General features: G+C 49.8%; 1 protein-coding gene across 5 annotated transcripts in view; it reads right to left on the reverse strand.

Moving 5' to 3' along the window:
* Positions 1-18,384, reverse strand: part of PCSK6 (proprotein convertase subtilisin/kexin type 6) — a 181,314-nt gene that overhangs the window by 55,058 nt on the left and 107,872 nt on the right. For 4 of the 5 annotated variants that reach the window (XM_070496488.1, XM_044762977.2, XM_070496493.1 and 1 more), the window contains exons 10-12: positions 15,742-15,845; positions 13,953-14,070; positions 3,674-3,862 (exon numbers count right to left, since the gene is read on the reverse strand). In XM_070496488.1, the coding sequence (XP_070352589.1) occupies positions 3,674-3,862; positions 13,953-14,070; positions 15,742-15,845 (411 nt within the window). Of the gene's footprint in view, positions 1-3,673; positions 3,863-6,719; positions 8,698-13,952; positions 14,071-15,741; positions 15,846-18,384 lie in introns of those variants that run through there. The other variant, XM_070496501.1, reaches the window with a different exon arrangement.

An 18,384-nucleotide genomic window follows, 5' to 3' on the forward strand; every position in this document is an offset into this window, starting at 1 on the left:
GGGGCGCCCAATATAAGACAGGGACTCGGTCAGCGGTGGTCTCCTCCCTCCAATCCTAATTCACAGATAAGAGATCCCAGACGTAGTGATTTGCTGCAGGTCCAACTGCCAGTAACCAGCTAAGCTGGGACTCCCTCAAGGGCATTCTGACTCCTGTCCTTGTTCTTTCCATCATCAGCAGGTGTTTACGAGGTCACTGATGCATGTCCTCAAGCCCCATGTTCCTTCAGAAGGTGTCTGGTCCCTTCCCACCACAGGAGCCATCCTATAGAGCCCATGACCCCAGTGCCTGGGTGTACAAAATCGACAGAGGCTGGGCCACGTGACCCTTCCACTGAAGCCCCATGGGCGTCACAGAGAAGCCCTGCTAAAATGCGAGTTTGTAGAATGAATGAAATGTTCTCATTTGTCTTGGAGCCAGCTTTTGACTGCTGTTCTCCAGAAGACACAAATAAGGAAGAATGTGCAATTACTCAAACTTGTGGGAAAAGTGTTGTCTCCAGGGCTTAACAGGTTTCAACAGTTGCATTTGGGGGACATGACGTAACGGGCCTGGTTGTTTTCCAGTGTTGGCAGGAGGCCCGCCCTGGGCACATGGTGGCGAGGGGCAGGAGGAGCTCCCCCCACAGCCAGCCTCCCCTGCAGGTTCTGGTGAGCCTCCCTTGGTCCTTCCAGACTGGAAGGTCTGTCCCAACTGGGCTGTCAGCTCATGCTTGGTTCAAGCAGAACAGGAACCAACTCACGGGCACCCTCTCTCTTCCAGCACCCAGTGCCCCCTCAGTCTTCTCTCCTTGGAGGAAACAGTTTCAGCTTCTTCTCTCTCACTCTTCCTTCCCAGTCTAACTTTCTATCTCTATTCTGGAACAACTTTTTAACGTAGAAGCTCCTTATTATTTATCAGAAATTCAGATATATATGTATTGTGTGATGTAAGATTTGATTCCCGATTTGGGGTTTCTCTGAACATCAAGTGTATAAAAATGTTTATCAAGGGAACGCTCTCTGCATGGAGAACAGCAGGTTGGGGAGGAGAACACCCTGTACTTTCTTCTAAGAAAGTGCAAAGGTCGAGGCTGATTTTCACTCACGATGCCAGACTGAATCCAGCACACTACGGTCAGAACAAAGGCGAACTGTCTGTTAAGGGCTGAAGTTCTCAAGAAAGTCAATTACTCTTAGTGAGAAAAACTTGGCAACCTGAAAAAGTTGCCGAATTAAGCAGGATGTGAAATACAGTAGAAGATAATAGATCCAAAACACAAACCCTTGGGATACAGTCACACAATCTGTGCCTTGGAAAAAAAACAAATTCCGCAAAACTCAGATGACCACCAAGTGGCTTCAGGGCGGGTTTAAAGTGCTTGGTGGCACAGGTACAGCTCTACCTAGCAAATGGGTCGGAATGAACCACACAAACCCACAGGATCCGCTCTCTACCATCCCAGGGGATCAAACGCTGGGCTGAGCAGAGGACAGAAGTTAGAAGGGACAAAACAGAGTGTGGGGAGGGCAAGGGTCGGGAGGCGATGCTGGGGTCCTAGAAGGTTCTTGCAGGTCAGGTTGATGGATGTAAGCAGGACAGGAAGGGCAGCCAGCGCCTGCTGGGGACAGCGCCAAGCACTGTCATCCATCTTATCATATTCAGTTCTTGTAACATTCCCAGTTGTGACAGAGGAGTAAAATGACCTTTCCGGCAGTGAGGAGAAGTGGCCAGCTCGTGGGAGCCCAGCTGGGAAGTGCAGGAGCTGAGGTGGAAGCGCAGGTCTCCAGGCTCCAAAGCCCACGTCAGTCCTTGCAGGTTGCTGCGGCCCTGCCACCTGCCCGTGCCAACCCTTAAGCCTCACTGTGGCTCTCACTCGAATACGGGCCACCATTTGGTGTCTGCACCAGGCTGCTGCCTCAGATTCAGGGGGCACCGACTCGGGTGCCTCCAGGTGTCCATCCTGGAGCAAACAGGGGCTCCAGTGAGGTGACTTCACCGGAGCCCAGAGAGCGGAACCCATGCCTGGCCTTGGTGCTGGTGCAAGGACAGGGCCATGGGGCGCACTGAAGCAGTCCTGCCCCTCTGCCCAGCTCTGGTCTGATGTTTGCACAGTGAATATAGGCCCAGTATTGGAGAGCTTCCAATGTTTCAAGAAACATTAGAAATTTGGACTTTTACATGAAATCTCTAAAAGTTCCAATAATAATAATAATGAAAATGATAATGATAATAAAACAACAATTCTGGTTGCAAAATAGCATAAAGCTGCAGCCTGCCAGCTGGCACCCTCAAAATGATCAAAATACTCATGCCCATGCTGGTCTCCTGCATGCAGAGGCAGAGTGTGGCCCGGGCCTACATGCAGGAAGGAGAGAGGCCCTATGTCACTATTGTGCTGCGAGAGTGGAACCTGATAGGGGCCCAGCTTGGTAGCTAAACCCACAGAACCCAGGAAGCCAGGACCTGTCTCAGAGTTGGTTCCAGTACATCAAGGACAAACCCAGTGCTGGGCCCACAGCCAGGTGCGCCATCTGCAGAGAGCCCGCGTAGCTCGGGGAGGCTGGGCAGAGGTGGAAAGGACACAGCACAACTCACCACTCCTTCAGACAAAGCCCATGCTCGCCTTTCACGGCTGCAATCTCTGTCTTATACGCAGCAGGGGTGGGGTGGAGGGGTTAAGAACAAGTCCTGCCTGGTCCTGTCTCGAGGCTTTCACTCCACCCCCATTTCTGAAGCCTACAGCCCAAATAAGGGCTGCAGCCCCAGGCAGCTAACCCCAAGTGAGTCAAGAGGGTCTACTGTGAGCAAGCAGGGAGTGGGGGCCACAGCCCAGCGGAAAGGGCAGTCTCGGGGTTCTTCCCGAGGGGTTTGGGGCATGACGGCCAGTTCTGTTTTTCAAGAGAAGGTAGAAATGCTTCTCTGTCCATGAAACCTTTTTTCTCCCTCTGCCTCTTAGCCAGAAGGAGCCAAAACAGAGCCCTCGTCCAAGCTCCTGTAAATCATCATTCTAACCCATCATTCCCATCATTCTAACCACCTGCAAGTCACATAGATGCATCAAAGCACTTCTCCTCGTTTCTAAGTTTGTTGAATGACTACTCCATAGCCTTTCGCAAACTGTGCACCAAGCTCCCCAGTTCAGAGCCTGTTGCTGAGTGCTTCGGCCAAACGGGGACTCCTGCAAGCACGTGGGTGGGAACACTGCAGAGAGCAGCCTCCGAGCGCCCCACCAAGGCCGTCTGCCCCACAGAGCAGAGCCTCCCGCCACCCCACAGGCTCTACGGCATGACCCACCACTGCGCGCCTGGGCAGGAGAAGCTTTGAGAGACAAACAGTGCTCCTCTGACATGTGCTCTCACTCAAAATGTCGAACGAATGTGATGAAAATATTTTCAATGCATTCTTAGAGTAATTAAGTCGTAGCCAGAATTCCACACATCTCTCCACTAAACAACAGAACCACCACAGACTCTCTGTGCCTGCTGTGTGGAAACCAGTTTCCAGGGCGGTTTTGAAGGTGACATTTCAGGAGGCTGCTTCTCAGGTTTGTAGGGTCTACATGTGACTGTCTCCAAGAGGACGCTGCTGGGAGACCCGCAACGTGCCAGGGTGCTTGGCAGGGACGCTGTGACCTCGGGACAGACGGGTCCTGGTGGTGAGCCCGGCCCCACCCAGCCAGCCTGGCCTTACCTCTTTGCCAAAAGCTGAGACTTGGTTCCTGAGGGAGAAATCAGGTGGATCTGGAGGTCTCCTCGGCGCGGGTGGGAGATGGAGATACGAGCCACCACGTGCTCCAGGTAGCCCACGCGCTGGTCCGAGTGGTCCGCGCAGGCGGTGGTCAGGGCGGTGGTCCGCAGGGTCTGCACCACAGGGATGCTCCTGGGAGAGGAGGGAGGAGCTCAGTACTTAGCACCTGAAGCACTAAGTCGCACACAAGGATGATGGAGTCAGGCCTTGCCTGGTGTGGCAGAGACCCTGTGCTGGGGACTCTGCGGGACAGCTGTGGCCCCCACTCTCAGATGCTCCTGTTGCAGTTACACCTCCCACCCAGAAGATGTTTAGCACTCTGGGATTTGCTTAGAGAAATTTAAAGAATGGCTTCTTGTGCAGACTCAGCTAACACACCCAGGGACTGGCTCCCTCGGCACCCAGGAGGCGGCTTCTCTCTAAGTAGCCTTTGGCCAGCTCATTTCCTCACCCGTCTGGGTTCTGCAAGGCTTTAAAATCCCACCACTTTATTTCAAAGACTGGCCTTGAGGATGTAAGTCATGATGCTGAATAACAACAACAAAAATTTCCTGAGCTGACTGCGTGCCGGGCACTGGGCACTGGTCTGAGAATTTACAAGGATTGACCCACTTAATCCAGGAGGTCGTCAAGGACCACGCCCAAGGTCACACAGCTAATGAGAGTCAGGGCTGGGGCTTGAGGCTCCAGAGTCCCCTGCTTCCAGGTCTGTGCCACAGTGCCCTGCAGGGATGCTGGTGTGGACCCACAATCCTGTTCAAGACACTGAAATAGAGGAGACGGACAACGGACCCGGGGCCAGAGTTGATCTCTTGTGCTGAACACATCGGTCAAGGCCGTAGTGACTAGACCAGAGTCACGGAAGATGGACAGGAGCTAGTCCGCTCCCGACTGTCCTGCAAGAAGACTGGGGGCCCCTCTCTCTCCCACCTGTGATGGGAATGAATGACTGTTCTCTTTACATAGTCGGGAAAGTTTTACCACATTGGATGGAATCTGAAGACAAGCACCAAGCCCCAATCATTCATGAGTCAGTTCTACCAATGTTTTTTTTTGTGGTGAGGAAGACTGGCCCTGAGCTAACATGTGTTGCCAATCTTCCTCTTTTTTTGCTTGAGGGAGATTGTTGCTGAGCTAACATCTGTGGCAATCTTCCTCCGTTTTTTGTATGTGGGATGCCACCACAGCATGGCTTGACGAGTGGTGTATAGGTCTGTGCTGGGGATCCAAACCTGTGAACCTTGGGACGATGAAGCAAAGCACATGAACTTAACTGCTATGCTACCAAGCTGGCCCCACCACCAGAATTTTTAAACGTACTCCTCAGATGAAGCAGGTGGAAAACCTGCCCCCAGATGCTGTTCCCTAGCCGGGCTGGGCCATCCCACCTGCACCACGGCGGCTCCCCCTTACGATCTGGAGACTGAAGAGAGATCCACCCGCTACCCAGCAGCTCATTAATAGTTCCCCACTGCTTGGCCAGTGCTCGGTTTATTATGGGGAGCACTTTTCCCATTATGCCCCAACTTTCCGCGTAGGCTCGGCATCTCTCAGGAATTACATCGCTTGGCTCTAGTGGGCCTGAGTCATAAAAAACAATCAAAACAGTTATAAACAGTGATGTAATTCCCTCAGAGACTCTAAATATTTGAAAACATGATTTGCATACATTATAAATTGACGTAGAGATGCTAACTTCTCTCACTGCCTTCTCCTGAGTTTTACTGTCCGTGTTTGCCAGTCAGCAGGCCCCCACTGTGGCAGATGCAGGGCAGAACAGAAAGTTCTGGAGAGTTCCAGCCCTGCACAGATATCTCCAGGTAAATTATTCCCCCACATCCCTGTACTAAGAAGGCAGCACGTGGGTGTGTTGAGGGAGGGGACTCCTTTGTGTGAAGCCTCACTAAGTGTGGCTCCCAGAGATAACCCTATACTTTCCAACTCCTAGCACTTCTCCTGGGCGGAACAGCAAGAGGAAGGTGAAGCAGGAACAAAAGCCATGACAAAGTTTACAAAACTTTCCCCGCCCTCTAACCATTTGCAATTGAGAGGTGGCGCAATCATTCGGCCCTAGAATTAGACCTGGAATCCCAGTGAGGAGACCTTAATCCTAATGATAAGGTGCAGGATTTCAGAGAAAAGGAACAGGGTCAACGAGATTGCAACCGAACCCCACTCTCAGCTGCCGCCTCCCTGTGCCCAGCCCACAGTGTCAACACGTAGAGAGAAACGCATCTCAAGGAGTGTCGAATACTCAAGGAGATCATTAAAGCCTCTTGCATTCCATGTTTCCACTCCTACTAGGGAGTTCAGCTGCTAGGGTCCCGAGGGGAGAAAGCCTGGCCGGGTCTAACGCACAGGGGCCCCTTTGCTGCTGCCTGCAGGGGGCCGGCGGGGGCCGGCGCACAGGCGCACACAGCTCCTTCAGGTGCTGTTTCAAGGTTAGGGGCCTAGCTTGGTTAGGTTTTCAAAGCTAAGACATTACCCTCCCCTGGGGGCCAGGAGCCCTGCCTCCCAGGAACAAGGCAGAGGGTGACAAGTTTTTACCTGAAATCTCTAACTGTGCGTGCTCACAGTCACAGGCCACGAGGCCTCCTCATTCCTGCAAGTTCTAGGGGAAGAGGGGGCCCAGGACAGCCGCTCCAGGACAGGCGTCGCCATCCTCCTTGCGTGAAGTCAGCCCTCCCCACATTTTATTTCTGCTGTTCCTGTTGAAACAAATAACCTAACACCCCAGATCAGGGGGCTTTTTAATTTCCTCAAGAGAAGGGGGTGTGGGCGGCTTCAAAATGTTTCACGATAGTGGGCCTGAAATTTTTCTGTATTTCAGGTAGAAACTCCAAGTAGAAGTGGGGAAGGCAAATATCAGAAGCCACCACTTTGTTAGGATCAACTCCAAGGCAGAAAGGGAAACTGTCATTGAAGAAAAATGGAAGTCATTCCCAGCCCTACAGCTATTTCCAAAATAACATGGAAAATGCAAATCAATGATGGCAAAGCAATTTATTCCTTTAGATTAAACAATGTGCAGGGATTATCTCTGTCACACGAACACAGCTAAGTTGTACTTTATATGAAAATAGATATACAACGATCTTCACGCTCCCAAGATAAGTGAAAATGTTCCTCTGCTATTAAACTCTGAAATTGTTGTCTGTGGACACAAAGCCCATCTTCCTAGGACCCTACAGGAACCCAAGGACTTAAAAGCTCCCACAAGACCCACTTTCAGACCAGCGATATAAAGCTGTGGAGAACGCCCCACTTTGAAAAGGTCTCTGAGGACAGAGGCTTGTCACTTCCTGTTGAGTCACATTTCAGACTTAATTACTGATACTCCAGATGTTCTTTCATCCTAACGTTCCCTGAGCAACTCCCTTTTCCTGAGGGGATGGAGCATTACCAACAGCAGCCCTCCTCACCGCCCAGTGCCTCCAGACCACTACCACCTCGGCCTCCTTCTCATTTTCTCCAGCGCATCACACCATCTAATATCTTGTAAAGATGTAGAAACAAGCTCCCGGCTTGCTTGTTCAAGGTACTCGCCAAATTACACTGCTTAGAATCTTAGCAACATTCAGAGCCAAAGATTAAAATCCTCCAGCAAACTAAGCGGCTGGGAACACGGAGGGTAGGAGGCCACAGGAGGAAACCCTCCACTGCGCCGCCGTCTCTTAGCCCTTGCTGGGAGCTATGACAGGGCAGGACTTTCACTCCCACCGTGAAGACCTCTCTCCAGCTCAGCTCCAAGGGCTGATCTGCGCCCTGGCACAGAGCATTTTCAGGGCAGTGCCACCCTACCAAGCCGTGGGGCTGGGGAAGGTTCCTCAGCAGACACTTCTGAGATCAGGCGGGCAACGGGGAGGCAGCAGTGTCCTTCCCTCTGCTGCATCTGGCATCTGCCAGGGGGAGAAGAGGCTGCTGCAGAGCCAAGGACCATTACAACGGAAGGTCAACCAGAAGGTCAGCGAGGAGACCTCTCACCGACCTTCTAAAGGGTAATGAGAGGGGTTAGTTGGGACAGACTTGTTAAATTAAACTGTAGGAAAGCAACTTGGTCTTTTGGAGGACACCGAGCGATCTGTGTGGGCAGAGCAAGGAGCTTCTGAGTCACCTCTTAGATCTATGTTTTAGGAGGAACGTTCTTGACGGGATGGCCATTAGGGTTGGAGGAAGATGGATTCCGGGTACTTTCCTACTCATGTTAGTTCATATTTAGAATTTTCCTTAGATGAAATTATTTTTGATTATGAAACCATAGCACATCATTTAGGCTGGAAATAAATTTTAACTAAAAATAAAAAAGAGGCTAATCTAGTACATTCATTTAGACAATGCTGTCCATGATTAATTAGGCTATAAGGTGCTTTAATATAACATTTAAGTTTATAGCTTATATTTTTCTTCTCTGTGAGCTGAGGGGGCTAAACGGGCTGGCTTTAAGCATTCCTTTCAATTCTAAGATTCAATCTGATCAGGAGTAATAAAGACAATAAAATATACAGTCAATCCTCATTATTCATGACCCCAAATTTGCAATTCACCTACTCACTAAAATACTTTTGTAGCTCAAAAATCAATACTTGTGGTGTGTTTGTGGTCACTTGCAGATACACGAAGAGCAGCAAAATATCTTAGTTGCCCGATACACACGTTCCTAGTGGAGGTCGAACAGGTGACGCTCTGCCTTCTTGTCTGAGTTCATACTGTAAACAAATGTCCTTTTTGTGGTCTATTCAGTGCCACATTTTCCACGTTTGTGTGCTTTTTGCTGGTGGTTTTGCTATTGAAGATGTTCCCCAAATGCAGTGCTGAGGTCCTGTCTGGTGCTCCTGAGTGTGGGGAGGCTGCAGCGTGCCCTGCAGAGAACACGGTGCAGCAGGCGAGCTCCATGCAGGCAGGAGGGACAGCACTGCCGACAGCCAGTTCAGCGTGGATGCATCAGCAATGGGGATCGAATGAGGCGTCTTTAAACAGAAACACACATGAAACAAGCTTCTGTATTGATCGGGCGATGAAAGTGTTGGGACCAGAGAATCTCGGGAACCTAAGCCTGGATTTCTCCTAGAAGTGATGGTTCGGAATTCACAAATTCAGGGTTTTTGGTGACTTCATAGAACATAACTTCTGTGCATAATGAGAATCGGCTGTATTATTCAAATTCAAATACTAATTTTAGAATAAAGCAGCATTTAAAATTTGGGGAAAACAGGTTTGCATCAAAAAATAAGCTAGGAAGGGAAAGGCTGCAGGAGGACAGGCAGCTTACGAAAGCTCCCGTGTGTGAAGGGCATCAGGAAGCAGAACAAAGGGCATGGGCCCAGGGATGGTCACCCGCAGGGCAGGACTGCAGAGCACCCCACAAATTTTCTTAGGACACCTAGCCATGCCAAGTATAAGAGTGACATGACAGAAGAACCCAGAAGCAAGGGCCTCCTACAGTACCCAGGAGTGAGATGCCCAGGAGGGAGGTGCTGGGTGGGAGAGTCGGGGGAACGTGCACAGCACAGAGAGAGCCCAAAGGCAAGAGGAGCTTTAGCTTCCTAAAGAGATGTGAAGCCAGGCTGTGTCCTGCTGCACAGCAAGGCCCTGGAGTCGGGCCAATGTGGGTCCCGGCCACATAGGTACTCCATCAGGATGTGGTAGCCACGTGGCCCTGCCTGCTTGCCTAGCTAACCTGCTGCATGAGACACCAGGGCCAGCCTCTTGGGTGCTGGCAGCTGGCCACAGCTGGAGGAGCCTCCAGGTAGCCGGGGCCAAGGTGCTTTCCCATCCTTGGGGCCAGTGTGCCCAGCCAGCTGGGGACACAGTGGGAAGGGAGGAAAGGGCTTTCCTGGGGAACATGCGGGTCACTCTACTTGTGCAGTACGGCCTGAGTTCTGTGATGTGCTCATCCCAGAGGGGCACAGTGGACTCTGGAAATAGGCAGCCTGCCTGCGGTGGCAGCTCAGCCCCACCACGTCCTAGCCCCAGGCTGTTTCTTAATTCTTTTGTGCCTCAGTTTCTTCATCTATAAAATGGAGATAAAAATAGTTCCCACCTTCACACTGTTGTTGGGGATTCTGAATGAGTGAAGGGACATGAAGTGCTCAGGACAATGCCTGATAATCACGATCTGTGATCTTATACTCATTATCCATCACACTCATCTACATATTTATAAGTAGAATTGCTATAGATGACCATCACCTGTGGCCTGGTTTAATGAAAGACCAGAAGAGTAAGTAGTATGTGGTTAATCCACAGTTTAATCCTTAATTCTTGAACATCTATAAATAGATTGTCAGCTCCATAGACAATTTTAGTATTCAAAGCAACACATCTTTATTATTCAAAGCTTTCAGGATTGAAGTATCTTTGTGTGTGTGAGAGAGTTCTTTAAATAAAAGACAAGGCACACTAAACTGTAAACTCTGCATGGATGGTAACTTTCCAAATCTGCTAAAACTGAAGATGAGTAGGTAAGTTCTCATTGCTTTAAAACACTCTTTAGCTGCTGTTGTCTTTCCAGCACTGAGCAGGGAATCATGAATGTCATAAACTGTTTGACAGTAGCTGGATTTTTAAAGACACAAGGCAAGTACTGGCTAGAAAAATCCTAAGGGTCAAATAAGATATTTAATAGCTGGCCTCGTTTTCATTCATAGGAATTATACTAAGCTTCATTTTCCTTTTCACGTTTTGAAAGGTTATAAAAGTATCAGTTTTGTCCTTCTCTATCTAACACAGATATTCAAGTCATTTTGCACAGGCTGATGTCACTGGTCATGATCCTATTTACCTTCTTTTAATTGAAGAAACATTCTCTGTAGATTTAAAACCATTTGCGCCCAAGATTAGGGAAGGCTGTCTTCTACACATGTTTGAATGTCACAACTGAGACCCAGGTCCTGATCACAGTTTCAGCCAGTGTCATCTGTAAGGACTCAAAGGAGTCATTCTCACTCACAACAGTATCTGTCAAGTTGAGTGACTTTCCCCTTGCCCTCGCACTTGGGTTTAGTGTTCACTGAGAGCTGCCTACAGTGTGCTCTGCCCCGTGGGTGCTGGAGAGGTGGGTCAGACACCATGGCCCCTGTTCTGCGGGGCTTGGGCTGTTTTGGGGGAGGGGGAGTGACGGCTGTAAAGAGACGGCTCAGCAAGATCTGGCAGCACCTTGGAGCTGGGGGGCCAGGGCCCCTCAGTCCTCACCCACCCAGCCCTGTGGTCCCTCTCTCCCAGCCTTTCCTCGCAGGCTCCCTGACCTTCTGCACAATCCTAAGGACTTCTTATTCTCTCTCAGGAGGGGGATCCAGACAGAGACAGGCTAAATTCCAAACCCCACAGTTCCTAGGTGTCCAGTGTCGGGACTAAAAATGCTGACATACTGCTTGAGGTCTCTGAATGGCCTTTCTTCAAATTGGAGCGAATCAGTAACAGCTTCCTCCTGATGAGGCCGCTTCTCGTGTGTCTGTAATGGCAGCCTGGCTTCCCTCCCCTGCAGTCTTTCCCGTGCCGTGCTGTTGGCCTTTCTGCTTCGTTCAGCCTGAGCGTGACGCAAGGGTAGACATGGGTGGTGTTGGACAGAGCAGTCTAGCAGAAGGACACCAACAGACACCCGAGTGGTCATTCAGGGCACAATGGGTGCAAGGCTCGTGCCTGAACACAGGCTGGGGCCACAGGCAGGATCTGCAGAGAGGGTGGTCCACTGACTCCTCCTGCGACGGCCATGAGGACTGCCTCCCTGAATGGTGACACAACCCAGGAGAGGAAGGCCAGATCAGAGCTGAGGGCGGGAGAGGGCAGAGACATGTCACTGCTCCTCACTCCTGCCCCTGCACGCGGCCATCAACACCCGGGCCCTCTAACTCAGAACCCCACATGACGTCGCTACAGAAATGGCAGACTGGCCAAAGTCCCCTCTAGGAGACCTGTACTTAGTGCTCAGTGAACACAGTCCTCTGACCTTCACCATGCGAGGTGGGATTTCCCTGCTACTGAGGAAGACAGGCAAGGAAACTCATCACATGTGTTGGCACGTGGTGCACGCACGGGACGGCCAGGTCAAGAGATGCTCGCTCTCTCCCATTCGCTCGCTCTCTTCTGCTTTTCGCTCTTCACCATGGGAGACCAGGTTTGGGACGTTCAAAGAGTCCTAGGATGGGGGGGGGGGGACCGGAATGATGCCCAGAGAGTGGACAGCTCTCTCTGTGGAAAGTTGGACCAAAAAATGCACTTGGAGAGGGAGCAGTGAGAGGGAGAGGGAAAAACAGGTGCGTGAGGACTCTTCCTTTTCATTTTCAAGCCAAAGGATCCCAGCAGCTCAGGTAAAGCCAGACAAGAACCCTGGGGAAGGAAACGGCCCTAACCACGGCGGGTGCTCAGCAGCCCTGGTTCAAACGACCCTGACAGGCGGGCTGCCGCTCTCTGCCAGCGGATAAAGCCCAAAGGCGTAAGCAAGGCATCTACCTTCCATGCGGTTACAGTGCACATTCTCTTTCTCTTTCTCTCTCTCTCTCTCTCTCTCTCTCTCTCTCTCTCTCTCTCAGGAGGCGCTTGTGTCCTTGGGAAGAACTGAATGTGCAGTGAAGCAAGTGGTTTGGGACAGCAGGTTGGCTGAATATTCTAGAAAGAGTCTGAAACTGCTCAATGTAAAGAAGATTTTTCTTTAGAAACAGAAGTCTGATTCTTCCCCTCTTGGACTCCGCGGAGTCCTTTCCTTCCTGAAAGGACAGGAACAATGTCACACTGTATGTTATGGCTGGTTCCCTCAACCTGCGCTGTCTAGACTCCGTGTGCTTCTACTTAAAAAACAAAATAAAACAAAAATAAAAACAACCCTCCGCCACCTAGGCACCACTCTACCATCTTAAAACTATTTCTGGCAGGAGAAGAATGCTTCATTCAGGAGCCGCCCCGACGGGGAGACCAGCGGGAGGAAAGGGCTATGGGCCCTGGACACGGCCGCCGGGTCAGACTGCAGCCTCACGGGCAGGACCCGCCTCCCAGCAGCCCGCGTCACCTTACCTGGAGGCTGATTATCACGTGCCAGGCATTTTCCAACAGACAAAGCAAAAGGAAGCGAAGGCCTCCATTATCTCAGAGAAACTCCCACTTTCTTCTTAACTTCACAGTCTAAGGCTCCCCAGAGAAAAGGTAAGCTTGAGACTTGCCTACTGGCCGACTGGCCTGTTAGGCCTTGGGTGGATCATACAGAAGTCAGTCTTCACAATTAACAGCAGGATGGAAATGCAATTTTTCAAAAGATCTTTCCATGGCTATTCACCCAACAAATACTTTCTGAATTCATACCACATGCCAGGCATCACTGTTGCGTAATGTTGCGAAACACTCTTATAGCAAAAGAACATATTATAAGAGGTAGATGCCTTCAAGGAAGATGTGATCTCAAAGAGAGTGATCTATATTTGTTGATAATGCAAGGGTCACTTACAATCACTTCATCATTTCTTTTTTCAAACACACATTCTCCAAGGGTAATAAAGTCATAACTAGAAAGAAATGCATTTCATTCTTTATCAGATATTAAGGTCTAGAGAAACACCATTGTCCTTCTTGAAAAGGATAGAGAATAGCCTGATTTCCCCTCCTAACGGAGCAGGGTTCTTGCTATCTGATTTACTTTACAGCTTTTTTTTTTTTTTAAATAAAAATTTCAGTGAACAGATGTAACTGATTTAGAACAACTTACTACAAAGGGCAATGCCAGGAGCATCCTACCCAGGAAAGAGAGATGAAGCCAGCATCCAACAGCACACCACTCACGGCTTATTGAAAAGTCCCAGTCCTCAAACCTTAAGAAGGTTATGCGAGTCTGGAGAAGGGCAGCGCCGAGCTGCTCTGTGCTTTGGATAATAACGTCCCTCCTGCAGCAGAGAAGGGGCAGACGCTGCCTCCTGCCCTGGGCCATGGAGTCTCACTTTGGGCTCTCAGGGCAGGCAGGCTGGGCTGGGCTACAGCCCCAACCTCTAGCAGAGGATGACAAAAGGCCATGCATCGCTGCTCCTCATCACACCCTACCGGGCAGGCAGATCCCTGCTTCGGTTGGCTGTGTTACACGTTATGGGTAAGAATTTCCGTAAAAGAAATGCAGACCTCTATGAACGTGTACCATCCTGCACATGCACACGAGTGTCCCACCTCCCCCAGCAATACCTTACAGCACAGTCAGGTGCAAACTGACGGGCTTGAAGAGCCACATGGTGCCGGAGCGGAGCCTCACCTGGGCCTCTTGTCTGTGGTGGCCACGCACACGTGCTGCGAGGGCACAGCCGTCCACTTCTTCGCCTCCATGACAAGGGCTTCCGCGTCCACCAAGCCAAATCCATAGAGATGGCTAACTGAAAAGACAGGGCCTTCAGACCGGCGCCCCACGCCCCCCAGGAACGGAGCAAGGCCCGCTCCTGCCCTCTGCTCGGCTCCCACATAGGACACATGAATCGTGACCGCCACGGTCCTGGGACAGACTGTCTGTGTCACTCAAGGGCTAGAAGGGCACGGACCATCTCTGGAGAGCCCCAGGCTGCAGGACCAGCCCTTCTGAGGACTGCTCCAAGGTCCCGACTGCTCTGCTCTCTCTGAAACGTGTCCCATTTTGGTGCACGGTAAGAGCAGCCTAGGAATTTCTTTTCGTGACATGAGAACAGGTCTCCTTACATTAAAGGGATGTGTTGGCATCTGTGGTCCCCAAACCTTTAATCAGACAAGAGAAACAAAATCTGAGACCCTCTGGTTCATGCGACCACGATGTGCAATAAACACAATAAAACAAGGCCGCACTCAGCTCTACGGCCATTTTCTTTCCCTGCCGAATTCCCCGTGTTCAGGGAGAGCGGCACAGACCGTGAGGACCAGTGAACTGGCCCGATCCAATGTTTCATTTGGCCAAGTCAGGAGAGTTTCAAAGTTTAATTTAAGAGGCAAGGTTGAGAATTAGATACAATCTATTTTCCTACTTCATTAGGCCAAAATTGAAATGTAGGTCAGCTCTTGTTACAGCACACCACTACCACCAACATTCCAGCAAAACAAAGATGCATTAGGCCTAATCAATGGCCTCCTTATTGAAAGGAATGTCCCTTAGAACTTAGAGTAACAATGCTTGACCTATATTTTTAGAGATAGTAGTATCAGGCTTGCTGTCAAAATAGTTGGACCTGAGCTTCAGAAAAGGAAAAAAAAAAGCCCTCACCAACATACCATGGCTGAATGTAAATCCTTTTCAAGCATCTCTGGGAAGAAGCCAGACAAGTGAAGCCAGTGGCACAGCCCTATAATTACCTGCTTGAGAGGCTCCAAAGATCTGGGTTACAAGCCCTCATGTGGGTTGATTTCTTGGCACCTGGATCTGTACCAGGCTGAGCTGGGGGTGGAGACCTCGCTGTTCTATCAGTTACTTTTATAACACGGGGGCTTGCTGACAGAAGTTTTACAGTTAGAAAGTAACTTACATGACTATCTCAGCGTACAGATGAGGAAACTGAGGGCTAGTTTCAAAATCATGGCGCTACTCAGGGCTAAGAATGCACGTTGCCCTTAGGTGGCACAGAAACAAACGTTACCTATATAGTATGATGACGGATTTATTTTAATGTGAATTAGAAAAAAAATATAACCACATCAAACCCATGATTAACTAGATGTAATAAAGTTTCCTTTTAAAATATATTTCTTTATGGAAAAAAAAAGCAAGTCAATTTAAAGAGAACTATTACGTGAATACTGGTACAGGTGGTCCCCAGATGTGGCAAAAGTTGTGAAGTTTAGGGAATCCTGAATTCTAGTGACCTTAGATTTCTTCTTTAATGCCAGTGTGAGCTTCCAGGATACTTTTCTTAAATTACTGGATATATACTTTTCATCCTTGTGATACACAATTTATGTTATTTGGGGATTCTTTTTGAGAAATTCATGCTGCCCTTTAATGTAGATTCCAGGAGGTACCCAGAGGGCGCACCAGGACAGAGTGACACGCTGGTCCTCACCCAGCCCACCAGGAGCCACAGCCGCACCTTTATGACCAGCCCCGTTGACTTTCCAGTCATTTGCTTTCAGGTGGGCTGGCCTGGATGTCTTCACCAGCAGGTGCTGGACGTCCCTCCAGGTTAACTGGCTGCTGCAACGACACAATGACAGACTGCTGTAGGCCACACAGGTCAACAACGATGGCTGCACAGGTCCATTCGGAGGAGGTGTGTCGGGAGCCAGCCCCGAGTCTGGACTCGAGGAAACCCTGCAGGCTCCATGCCTTGGCAAGGGTTTATTTCACAACCTCTTTGTAAAGAATGCTTTCCAGTGATTCAACCCTGAGATAAACAGTACAATGGGTGTCCCACAATCCATGGCATTAAAAACCCAGCCTTGCTGCCAAGCTCTGCTTGTGTCTGTACAAGGGCTATACTGGAAACTGTGGCAGTGCAGAGGCGGGCACCCTTACCATAACAGCAAACGCTGCTAAGTATCTGGGGCTGTTCTTCACCCTGATGAGCAAATGCTATGGCACACCAGAGCATGCTCAAGCCACCATGTGCCCAGACCCCACCCCTGTGGGGACCCACTGGCTACAGACTGTAATTCAAGATTGTAGTAATTCTAAATTTACAATACATTTATTTTGGTGCAAAGTAGAAACATTTCATTAAAAGAACATACGCCCACTAATAAAAATGCATAGGTCAGATTTCTTTGACTCCAAGGTACATTTTCCTGCATTTTTAACACCTCTGGAAACAGGGTCCATCAATAATGATGCTCTTAAAACCCCCTCTATCTACAGCATCAGGACCGGTAACAGACAAATGCTGGAAGCACTCTTGCTGCAGCCCTCGTCCCCTCTTCTTGGCTGGTGCCTGTCCTCACCCACAGTTATCACGGTCATCTTTCCAATCACTCACTCTTTGAGTGTGTTTAAAAACATCCATAACATAAAATTTACCATCTTAACCCTTTTTAAGTGTACAGTTCAGTGCCACTAATACACTCACACTGTTGTGCAGCCATCCCCACCATCTGTCCACAGAGCTTTCTCATCTTCCCCAATGGAAAATCTGCACCCGTTAAACACTCACTCTCCATTTCCCCCTCTCCCAGCCCCTGGAAACCACCAGTCTACTTTCTGTCTCTACGAATTTGATGACTCAGGCAGCCTCTTATAAGTGAAATCATACAGTATTTGCCTGGTTTATTTCATTTAGCATAACGTCCTCCAGGTTCATTCATGTGGTAGCCAGTGTCAGGATTTCCTTCCTTTTTAAGGCTGAACAACATTCCATTGCACGCAGGTATGCACCATATCTCATTTATCCATTCATCCCTCAACGGACACAGGTTGCTTCTACTTTTGGCTATTGTGAGTAACGCTGCTAGAAACATGAGTGTACAAATATCTGTTCAAGTCTCTGCTTTCAATACTTTTGGGTACACACCCACAAGTGGAATTGTTGGGTCATAAGCTAATTCTGTGTTTAATTTTTTGAGTAACCGCCACACTATTTTCCACGGTGGCTGCACAATTTTACATTCCCACCACTTGCCTCCCCTTGGCCTGTCTTCCTTCTAGGACCTCCCCTGTGGCTTGAGTCTTGGGATACACGTGCACCCCTCCCTCGGGGCTCACACTCTCCAGGCTCTAGCCCTGGCCTCCCCTGATTTCTCCAACATGTTCTTGCCACTGTGCCCATCACCAGCCAGTCACTGGCCTCCTGGCTGCCTCACCCCAACCATGTCCATCAGTCCATTTTCCAGACCTTTGCTTTGCATTGGCTGACCTGCTCTCCTCCCCTTATCCACTGCCCCTCCTGGAATCCCAAAGCCAACATCACTGTTAGAGAAGGATTCTGAGGCCCTGAGTGGCCCAAGGCCTTGCACTCTGCTGGAGTGGGCACAGGCACAGGCTTTAGAGTTCAGACGGAGCAAGTGTGGCTGCACCCCTCGTTACCTGCGTGACTGGGCAAGTTCGTGCTCACGTCAGCGGGGCCTACTCAAGGATGGCTAATGCCAGTCCTCTAGGAAGTTCAGCATAAGGTGCCAGGAAGCATGAGCTCCAGAGTTTAAGACACAATGGGTCCAGAAAGGGAGAATCTTAGAAACCATTTTATTATGAGGAAATCCATTTTATTTTTGACTCTGGTAATAAAACCACAGATCCAGTTGTATGGAAAACATGTCTAAGAAATGGTGTTGAAAACAGTTTTCAAAGAAGAAGGGACTGAGGGGAAGTCCCAAGACTGCCCCAAACTGTGGGACGACCTTTGGACAACTCTTATGCAGGAGGGTCCTTCCTCATTTTTGTCGCGCACTGTCCGCAGGCCCTCCCTATTCCCCTGGGAGCTTCTCACTTTGTCCTCCTTTCTTCTACAGTAGAAGTGGACAGAGTGAGGAGGCAGTGCTGTGCCCGTGAGCAGCAGGCCTGCTCCCAGGCACCCGAGCTGCCCCAGTCTCCAAGTGTCCTCACTCGGTCCTCAGCGCCCCTGGTGATAAGCTGCTCCTTCCTTGGCCAATCCTATATGTTACCGCTGTCTTCAGTGAAGTTTGCTTGGTCTGCCACCCGTAACTTTCAGAGGATGAGCTAAAATGATAAGGAAGAGGACTACCAGAGTTTATGTGTCCACAGGCCAAGTTTAATGGGACAATCTGGCACAAAACAGGGTTTGTGT

Source organism: Equus asinus, chromosome 2 (genome assembly GCF_041296235.1).
Source record: "Equus asinus isolate D_3611 breed Donkey chromosome 2, EquAss-T2T_v2, whole genome shotgun sequence".
Classification (NCBI taxonomy): domain Eukaryota; kingdom Metazoa; phylum Chordata; class Mammalia; order Perissodactyla; family Equidae; genus Equus; species Equus asinus.